Source organism: Chrysemys picta, chromosome 12 (assembly GCF_011386835.1).
Source record: "Chrysemys picta bellii isolate R12L10 chromosome 12, ASM1138683v2, whole genome shotgun sequence".
In the NCBI taxonomy this organism is placed as follows: domain Eukaryota; kingdom Metazoa; phylum Chordata; order Testudines; family Emydidae; genus Chrysemys; species Chrysemys picta.
The window spans coordinates 2,971,751-2,982,199 of record NC_088802.1 but is presented as its reverse complement, the minus strand read 5'-3'; the positions used below and the strand labels follow the sequence as shown (position 1 = coordinate 2,982,199).

Sequence of the window (10,449 nt, the reverse complement as noted above, 5' to 3'; positions counted from 1 at the left end):
TATTCCAGTTATGTCATATCCATATTCATAAGCATATTTTCATAAAGCATGTGGAGTGCAACGTCACAATACATCCATAGACAGGTGTGAAGACACAGCTACACAAGGGGAGAGCTGATAAATGAAGAGATAATGAAATGTGTCAAACTTAGGAATTCTGGTTGAATGGTTTTCCAGTTGCTGTATCATTGCAGAGCTATCGAATATTCAAAAGCTATTTACGGAGCTGGGACAGACGCTATGGAATCAGGACGCATTCAAAGACTGTCGTGTCAGCTTTATAAAATGTTTAGTGTATCTTGCTGGGTTTGTTACTGGCTGTCTTCATAGCTCTAGGCTTCCTGTAATGCCAAAGGGTCCTGAATGCCAAAGCAATGCAGAGAACAAGTGCTTTTTAGTTCCTCCCCTTTGGGGAAAACAATCCAGGCTGGTGTGACCTGGTTCAAAAAGTTTAAGAGGACAGAGGATGTGAAAACCGATCTAAAAATGACAGGGAGAGAAAGATCTCACCAGAGAACTGATAGGCGTGAGACCGTGACTACCAGAACTAGGTCTTATGGGAGGACCTGAGGTCTCTTCCAATCCTAATCGTCTATGAGTCTATGTCCTGAGTGATTTTAGGTTGCTCAGGAGCCCTGGTAAGCTCGGCACACTAAGAAGCTGTTCATTGTTCTAAGATCAGTTTTCTCTGCAATGCTGTGAGGGTTTATGCCCCTCGTCACTGGGCAGCATGGCCTAGTGGCCAGAGTCCATAGAATTGCCCCTGATAGCAGGGCAACACGGCCTAGTGGCCAGAGTCCATAGAATTGCCCCCGGTTGCAGGGCAATAGGACCTTACTATTAGCTCAGCGGGGTGTGTGTGTGTGTGTCCTACTGAAACACGCTGAGGCTTACCGGGGGCAAGGTACCAGTCCATCACCCCCCCTGGGTTGCTTCCTACCAGTTTGGAAGTTGGGTGTCTCCCACGATTCCCTGGGTTCTCCGCGGGTTTCCGGATCTCTCTCCTCCCCTGGTTCCTCCCGCAGTAGGGGTCCGCGCTGGTCTGTAGAAGACTCTGTTCCCAGCAGCTTCAAGAGTGTTGTCTGGTCATCTGCAGGAGCTTCCCGGTTATGTCCTTCCCCTGCGGCCACCAGCCCAGACTGAGCTGAGTTCCCTCCCTTTATACTCTCTGAGCATCTGGAGCATGCCCAGTACGATCGGGGCGGGACTTACTCTGTCAGAGCTACTGGTCTGACGCCGCTGGGGCTAGTGCGGGGCGGGGCTGCCCCGTCACAAATGCTCTTGTCCTGAATTAATAGTATTTTGCTTAATGAAAACCACCTGGCCACTGGATATCCCTGCAATTGTCCCCAATGATAACAGAACTCCGCCCACAATTTCAACTCCTCCCACCACCCAAGCTCCACCCTGAAGTCTCTCACAAAAGATTGTGAAGATTTTATAATAGACTAATCCCCCTTTCTTCTTGATTGCTTGGACCAACAGCAACACAGTTAACAATCAAACCATATAAATAGTTACCATTAAGTTCCAGAGTTAACATCCTCCTAAAGTGAATCGAGGTAGCTCACAGCCTTCAGAGGGGTTACTGAAGGCTGCCTGCAGATTCACACAGATGTCGCAGCCTCAGTGATACAAGTTAGAATATTCATTGTCACCATGAAGGCCAGAGATGAAGTGTTTTTAATGAAAGCTGAGAGGTGGGTTTGTGTGAGTGTGTGTTGAGTCACGTGTGTTCTGAGTACATCTCTGCAGTGTGTATTTTGTTATCTGCAGATGGTTATGTGTTTGTTGCATAGTTGATCTGTGTGCGTGTATTGATCTGTGTCTGTTGTTTATGTGGTTGTGTAGATGTGTCATCTGTGTGCATTTTGTATATGTTTTTGTTGCGTCTGTGTTGAAATTTTGTGTAGATTGCACGAGGGGGGGTTGATTTGTGTTGATTTTGTGAGTGAGCGGCACGTGGTGATCTGTATCTGCTGCATGCAGGCAAGTTGGTCTGTGTGGTTTTTGAGTACATGGCTGTCTGTGTGTGTGTTAAAGACCCAACAAACACTCCCTCTCACATCCCATCTCCCTCCCACAGGTAGCTTTGAGCCGGGCACCCAGCCCATTTGGCTCAGGGAACCCTCAGCTCCGATTACAGTAACGGGAGTCAGCGCCTGTGTTATTCAGAGCTAAAAATAAGGGTCTGAGAGCTTGACATTTGGAGAGAAAGTGAAAGTGTCGGTTGTTGTGAGGCAGGGGATAGAAGCTGGGACAATTCCCCCCCAGACGCTTCCCCAAACCTGGCAGGTAGGTCACATTACTCTTCCTTTCCTCATTGTATCTGCCCCAGCCGTCCCATCTCAGCTCTGCTATGGTCCCTGTGTCCCTTCATCCCCGGGTCCCCTCGGGAGCAGGCAAGCTTGTTCTGTGGCCTGAATTACCCCTTGCACTCTGAGCTCCGGGGGAGCCGGGAATACAAAGCCTACAGGTGAGAGGAGTCATTTTGTCGTCCTGTCCCACCGCTCAGGGGGCTCGGGGCAGAGCCACGTTCAGCATCACCTCTCAAGACAGTTCTGAAAGTTCAATGCGTTTCTGCCCCTCTTCCTGCATTGTCGCCACAAACAGGCCTCAGCTGGAGGGAGGGACCGGGAGCAGGGAGTTCCTATTGCAGGCAAATGTCTTTGCTTCTCCGTGAACCTTACACTTAGTTTGAGGAGATGTGCAGGTGGTAACAGTCTGGTTGAAGGGCTGTACCAGCTGTAGGAAGAGTTAAATTAAGACCCCGGGCCTGTTCCGGCCGCCCGTTGGGCCCTTGGCCCGGTCTGGCTGCCTGTAGTGTTGCCAACCCTCTGCATTGTCCTAGAGTCTCTAGAAATTGAAGATTAATTTTTAATGAAAGATGTCACAGGATGAAACCTCCAGGAATATGTCCAACCAAAACTGGCAACCCTACATTGGGCGCAGGCCCCGGGCTAGCTCTTTGAAGGCCCTTAGGAGTCAGAGTCCAAGAGAGAGGCCTGTTTAGTAACTCAGGGGGATCAGAGAAGGAGGTGTCTAAATTCAGGGCCCTTTTCAGAACCTTGTTCCCTTATGTTCCAGCTGGAAACACCAGTCCCAGGAGGGAAGAGCACTTGGGGATGGAGGGACACGGCCCCTTCGTTGGGACCCTGCGTCCGGCTGAGACAGAGGAGACGGACCATTCCTCACGCACACCCAGCAGGCGGCTCCAGGAGCTGGAATTACAGGTGGGAGGCTCAGACGGGCTGTGGTGAGGGGGATTTGGGCACCGGGAACATCAGCAGCTAGGCACGCATGGTGGCCATGAGAACCCCTGGGGTGAAGTTGGTGGATGTCCCAAGCTAACGAGATGGCTTCAGTTGAGTGCAGAGGAGGCACGGAAGGATTATCGTGTGCTTAGCCAGCCAGGCAGGGACTCAAATCTTGGATAGTCCCACACACAGCTGTGCCTGTGCCTCTCAAACCTGACCCACAGCCCCTGCTAGCCCAGCCCTGGGCTCCCCCCAGCTCTACTAGTGCCCCTCACTCCCGACCCGCAGCCCCTGCTAGCCCAGCCCTGGGCTCCCCCCACACACAGCTCTGCCAGTGCTCCTCACTCCTGACCCACGAGCCCCTGTTGTCCCAGCCCTGGGCTTCCCCCACACACTGTGCCCATATGTGGTGGGGATTCCCTGTTATGGAAGAGCCCCACCTTCTAGCAGGCACCTACGATTACAAATCACGCTTCACTCACCGGGTCCAAGTTTTGCGACATTCACCAACCCCACTGCCCTCAAACTGAGACCGTTGTCCCTTTCGTTGGCTTCAGGTCCCGAGCTAAGGAATTGCACCCGAGCGTGAGCTGGGCTGCGAGGTCCAGGAACCGGGACCTCCGGTGAGGAACCAGAATGAACGTGGGGCTGAGGAGCTGCGTGAGGCTGGTCTTCCACTTCCTGCGGGGAACATGGTACATCCTGGTGCTCTGCATCCGAACTCGGATTTGGCCGATATTCTTGTCCTTCACCAGGGGTTTGAAGGATGTGGTCAAGAGGGTCTGGAGATTGCTATTAAGCCAAACACATCAGAAACTGGTGCTGTTACTGCTGCCTGCAGCGATAGGGCTCGCGGTATTTTTCTTTCCCCATGGGACAGTGAATTATGAAGCTGGAGAACCAGACCCCTTAAGTGTCGTCGACCTCCTGAGAGTGCAGGGTAGACTAGAAGCCCAGGGGAAAATGACTGACAATCTGAGAACCTGCATGGACCTCGCTCTGCAGGAATTCATGAGAGAACCTCCAAGCATACAGGACAATGCCCAGATGCTGATCCAGTGCAGAGGAAGGGTGGTGGAATTTAAATCCGGAGATGGGAAACACGAGATCTACATATATTACCTCAACGGGGAACCCCGGTACGACGTGAAAGAGCCAAGAATGGACGTGTATCTATCCCGGCTGCACTCCCACCCGGAACGGCTGAGTGTCGAGAACCTGCTGAAGGTGCAGAACCGACTGGAGGCCGGAGAGAAGATGACTGAGGTGCTGAGACGATGCTTTGAACTCACCCTGGAGAGATTCCCCAAGGAGCCGGTGTGCCTGCAGAACAACGCCCGGCTGGTGATCAGCACCGTGGGAATGAGGATGGTCTTTCTCTCTGGAAGAGGGGAGAATGAAATCAACGTGTATCCCGACAACACGGGGCTCGTTCAGTATGTGGTCAAAGTGCCGGGATGGTTGGCCTGGGTAGCCAGGAATAAGGTGATCATAGTTCTTGTTACAATCCCAATCTTCATTTGCCAAATGATGATCTATCAGAAAATTAGGCAACGTCCTTAAAAAACACTTAGCTTTAGAAAACTACGTCCACCGAACACTGAGTCCTCTGTCTCCAACCAGACAAATTTCAATGTTGCCAACTCTTGCAACCACAATATAAGGAGTTTTCCTCAAGGCCGCCTGCCATTTATCGGCTAGCTGAGAATTTCAACTTCCCTTTAAAGTACAAAGTAAGTTTCTAGCTCTTACGGTAGCTGAGCGAGCCATGGGAATGAGACCCCTAGTGGCTCAAAATTTAGAAATGGAATAAACAGAATCCAGCACAAATACAAAACGGGGAATGCCTGGCTAGGGGGAAGTATTTCAGAAAAGGATCTGGGCGTTATAGTGGATCACACATTGAATACGAGCCAACAATGTGATGTATGTGCAAAAAAAAAAGGCTAATATTCTGGGGTGTATTAACAGGAGTGTCCAATGTAAGACACGGGAGGTAATTGCCCTGCTTGGCACTGATGAGGTCTCAGCTGGAGTCCTGTGTCCAGTTCTGGGTGCTGCATTTTAAGAAAGATGTGGATAAATTGGACAGAGTCCAGAGGAGAGCAATAAAAGTGATAGAAGGTTTGGAAAACCTGACCTAGTGAAGCAAATGCCAAGACATCTATTGATTTCAGGAGGTGCTGTAACAGCTCCAAATGCATATTACAAAAACATAGACACATTATTCCCAAGGGCTAGTCATCGGATGCCTGTACACGACAAAATTCATTGCCATAGAAGCAATGGCCAGTCGTACATCAAAATCCAACACACACTCTTCCATTCTGAGCATAGTAACTATGTATTGACCAAGCGACATATGGTGATTGTGGTACATACCTAGTTTCCATGCAATCCACGGCTCCACACGCATGTTCCATTTGCTCTTTCGTGCTGTTCCAGCTACTTTGCATGTACAATTAAAAGAATAAAAACCTTTACTTAAAAGAAACAAAACAAACCTATACTAGGCGGAATAGTGAAATCTGAAAGAGAGTAAGTGAAAAGGATGGATTGATCCTACAGAGATGAGGATATAGATCGATATGAAGAGAATGTGAGATGTAGGTATGAAGACACCAAGAAGAATAAATGAATAATATGGAGGGTGCAATAAAGGAGAGAGAATGAAAGCCTGATATAGATAGACCGGAAGAGAACAACAGTGATCAGATAGATTGGTGTGGAGACACTGTGATAGACAGATATGAAAAGAGAGTGAGAGATTAGATACGTACGGAGAGAGGGACAAATTAAGAGAGAGAGAAAGTTAGATATATAAAGATACAAAGAGAGTGTGACAGACACAGCTGAGCATAGAAACATGAGAATGTATAAGGATGGTGTAAGTGACCAGGGCGTAGTCGGTCTGGCCTAGTGTTCACAGCTGGGCTGAGGTCTCCCCACCATGGACAGGAGTCACCAGGGCAGAGGGGGAAGAATTGCAAGGCCAGATCCCATAAACAAGAGTCAGGGTGAGGCTGGCTACCAGGTTAGAATCCAGGGGGAAGAATTAGGGTCAAGTCAGGCTGGAGTTAGAGACCAAAGGTCGGCAGATGAGGTGAAGTCCAGCAGGCCGTGAGCCGTGTGGTTGCTCAAACAACTTCCTGGGCTTACTCCTGGGGTTAAGTAGGGGCACTTGACCAATCAGAGGGCTGCAGGGTCCTGTCACTCTGGGTCTTGTGGGCAGTATTTCCTGCAGTGCCTGCTCTGCACATGCTCCCTAGCTATACTATCATAGGGGCTCCTGATGGCAGTGTGGGACTATCAGCCTCCCTCAAGCTCTGTAGATGTGGGTTCTAGTCCCCAGGTCCCTAGAAATAGAAGGAACTGGGAATAGCTGGGTACCTGAGACTAGATTAGGCTGTCTCTTTGCTCCATGAAAATTATTCCAGACCAACATAGGGAGTGAATTTAAAGTAAAATAACTCTGTCTGGGGATACTTAGTCTGGCATAAGTCTTTGTTTCTGTTTAACTCGTCCATTTTTCAAACTGGAACAGGGCACTCTTATTCCAGAAAGCATCCGCCTATGGGGTTATTCCGGAATAGACAAATTGTATGCATATGTGTGGGGATGGATAGATGGGTATATATGGGAGCGGATGGATAGATAGGCAGGCATGCATGGAGATGGAGAGATTTCTGTAAAGTGTTACCAAACTTTGACAAAGGCAAGACAACCCCTACTGCTCCAATAACAGAAAGTGGGGTGGATTTTTTGCTACTCATTTTCTGATGAATTGCTGATTGTACTAACGACGAGATTATAGGCTTCACAAAGGGAAAAGGTTAACAAATGAAAGACACAATCTTTCCTACTGATCCCAATAGCCTGAATATTGAGTCATGAGCTGTCTTACGTCCTTCAGAAATTCATCCTGCTTCTCTGCTGTTTGCAGAGGTCAAACGAGATCTACAAACTACTTAAAAATGCAGATTCTTTGGGATGTTGCTGGTCTCTGATGCAGAGCCAGCGAGTTATCGCTAAGTACTGGTGGGGTTTGGGAATCACAGTTTGGTAGGAGCTGTCAATCCAAGCAAGGAAGAAACCAGCTCCCCCCCAATTAATAGAATAAGCATGTCACTTTTAACGAGGGCTCAGAGAAGAAGCATTTGGAACAATAGCAGCCTTAGGCCAGGGGCATTGCCCACCAGCAAAGTCTCTGGGCCCAGTCAAACTCCCACCCCACAGCCTGAGAGAAACCAGCAGGCTGTAACAATGAGACCCTGCTTTCTGGCGGTATTTTATGGGGAGTGCCTGTCCCCTTCTCAGCTGTGTCTGGTTAGTGAACAGAGCTGGCTGGTCTTAATGGGGCAGCCTTCCCTGTTATCTGGGGGGGCCTGAAACCAGGACTCCAGGGTTCTATCCCCGGCTTTAGGAGGGGAAGAGAGGGGGGTCTAGTGGTTAGAGCCAGGGAGCTGGCCAAGGGAAGCTCTGACCAACCGGATGGCCTTTCTCTCTCTGTCTGCAACATGATAACTTTTGAAAACTGCCTCCCATCCATTCCCAAATCCCAGGGAACGTTCTGGGCATGGAGGGGCAGGACCCTGTTGATTCTGGTGAAAATTGGAGAACCGTAAAAGCCTGGATTTCCACTTAAATGAGGCCCACAGCGCGCCCCCTGGTGGTGCTGGAAGAGGAAGGTCTCTGGCGCCCTCTGCTGCTCTCTGCATAAATCACTCCCTAGATTTTAAAAGAACGAGGAGTCCTTGTGGCACATTAGAGACTAACAAATTTATATAAACTTTCGTGGGTTATGCTCAAATAAATTTGTTAGTCTCTGAGGTGCCACAAGGACTCCTCGTTCTTTTTGCCGATACAGACTAACACGGCTGCCACTCTGAAACCTGTCACTAGATTTTGTGACCTTTGGGTGGGATAGATCGGTGGGGTTTCAACCTTTTTTTCATTTGCAGACCCCTAAAAAATTCCAAATGGAAGTGCAGACCCCTGTGGAAACCTTAGACGAAGTCTGCGGACCCCCAGGGGTCTGCGGGCCATAGGTTACGACTGGGTTGGAGTTTACGCTGCCCTTCTCCTAGTCCCTAAAAACGCCTCCCATGGAAAAGCACCTGGGGACCTAGAATTCAGTCACTGAGGGTTTCCAGCAAGGATCACACAGGGGCGGCCTCCCCGCATTCAAATCCAGACAAAGAACAAAGGGAAGGAACTTAATTCTTAAGTACCAACTTCATAAAGTCTTGTCATGAGAAAGAAACATAGTAATAACTTAATTTCTACAACATAACGTGGCCACTGTATAATTCAGCTACATTATCATCACTGTTCTACATGAATGTAAATAAAGAAAACAAATTGAATCTAGACAAGTCCGTCATCACAGAAACAGTGAGAAGAAACTCAGGGTTCCCAAAAGTTTAGGTGGCGTTCACCTGAGTCCCCATCTTTGCTCACCAAAAATCTATGGACTTGGCTGAGTCCAAAGCAAGGTAACAAGATCTTCCCTCCTTTGGCTTGTAGAAATCTCCAGCTGGAATCCAGACAGATGCTTCCACATCCTCTGGTGAAATCTGTTCGCTAGTCAGTTAATTAATTAACCCACCGCACAGGTTAAGTAGATAGATTCAAAAAGCCTTGTTACTAATAAAATACAAAACTGAGACCAGCGAAATCTCGACAACTCTTTCCCCATCATCACACTGAATGAAGAGACGAGTTAGTTCAGAGGATTTTGCTAACACTGTTTGCTATCGCACAAGATTCAAAGCATAACATTAAAATAAGAAAAATGAATTTTCCCACCCAATTGTCCCTTTCTGTAAGGAACACGCCGGGGATTCCTTGGCGGAGAGTTAACACTACCACTGACCTGCTGCAAAAATGCTTCAGAGCCCGGGGGGAAACGCAGCCTGATTTCTCCTCCTGTGACTCGGTTTCTCCGGACTTACCCCAGGGCACGTGGCCTTTTGCAAAGCAGCCGCCCTGATGACTCGCCCTCCCCGGACTCAGACTCTGGCTACGGGGTCCCCTAAATGACCGCCCCCGATTCCACCCACGTCTGGGTGTGGAACGGCTAATTGTGAATCTGCCTCACAACAGTGACCCCGACTCAACTTCTCCCACTCCCCGCCCCATAGATCTCGCCCTCTTAGGCACCCACCTCCAGCCAAGCTCCCCCAAGCTGGTCACCTGGTCCGCTTCCCTCTGGGCAAGCCCCCCCATCTGGGTCCCTGGCCCCCACCACACTGCTGCCAAGCCCCCATTCCCCCACTCCAGCCGCCCTCCAGCCAGGCCGCTCCCCACCCTACAGCCAAGCCCCCCCAGCCAGTTCCCTCCCCCAATTCTGACCAACCCCCTCACCCAGCCAGACCTCTTGCCCCGCACCCACTCCAGCCAAACTTCCCTCCCCACCGGAGCCAGGACCCTCTGCCCCCCACGTTGGCCAAGCCCCCAGCCAGACCCGAATAAGGCTCCCAAATAGAAGAGACTCGTGCCGTCTTCATCTGCGCCCAGAGAATTTTCAGCTCCTCATTTTCTATAAAACAGTAATGATAACGAGCTGCCCAGCCCCGCCCCTTGCTTCCCTGGGGTCTCGAAGACCCGGTTCCTCCTTGGCCAGGTCGCCGTGGCGCCAGGTTGCTAAAAGGCCCAATCGCCATGGCTCCGGGTTGCTCAGAGGCCTGGTTGCCATGGAGCCTGGTTGCTCAGCGGCCCAGTTGTCATGGTGCCAGGATCAGTTGATAATTCAGGTGTTTAACACACACACACACACCTGCCCGTGCACATCCCCTCTCAGAAACTGAGGAGACCCTGGGCGGGAACCCATTAAAAAGGGAGCAGAGCAGAGGAAGGAGACAGGAAGCCTGCGGTGGGAGCCACTCTCTTCTCGTGAGTGCCTCCTACCACCGTATCCTCCATTGATATCTCTAGCCTGACCTCTGAGCTCCATCCTCAGCCTCTGGTGGGGCTGGCTCGCGAAGGATCCCTGCTCTGGGGTGGAGCAGCATCCCCAGGGCTTCCTCCCTGGGAAGCCTCGGCTCACCCCACCTCTCCCACTGAGCCACTGGTTCAGTTCTGCCCTATTTTGGGGTGTCCACATCCAACCAATGCTGATCCTCTTCCAGGTCTTCAGCTCCGTCTCCGGGCTCATTTAACTCCCCTTCTCATCCAGCAGCTGGTACGGGGG

The 10,449-nt window shown here is 50.3% G+C and overlaps 1 protein-coding gene across 3 annotated transcripts; it reads left to right on the top strand.

Annotated features, from left to right (window-relative positions):
* Window positions 1-2,166: 2,166 nt before the first annotated feature.
* On the top strand, window positions 2,167-5,760 carry LOC112061335 (uncharacterized). Of its 3 annotated transcripts, none has more exons than XM_042846755.2 (3): window positions 2,167-2,295; window positions 3,088-3,233; window positions 3,815-5,760. In XM_042846755.2, the coding sequence occupies exon 3, from the start codon at window positions 3,894-3,896 to the stop codon at window positions 4,818-4,820; it is 927 nt and encodes a 308-aa protein (XP_042702689.2). In that variant the 5' UTR covers window positions 2,167-2,295; window positions 3,088-3,233; window positions 3,815-3,893; the 3' UTR covers window positions 4,821-5,760. The 3 variants fall into 3 exon arrangements, with proteins under 3 accessions (XP_042702689.2, XP_065420174.1, XP_065420175.1); XM_065564103.1 differs by having other exon boundaries at window positions 2,196-2,295; window positions 3,088-3,208; XM_065564102.1 differs by lacking the exon at window positions 3,088-3,233 and having other exon boundaries at window positions 2,169-2,295.
* The last annotated feature ends 4,689 nt before the right edge of the window (window positions 5,761-10,449 follow it).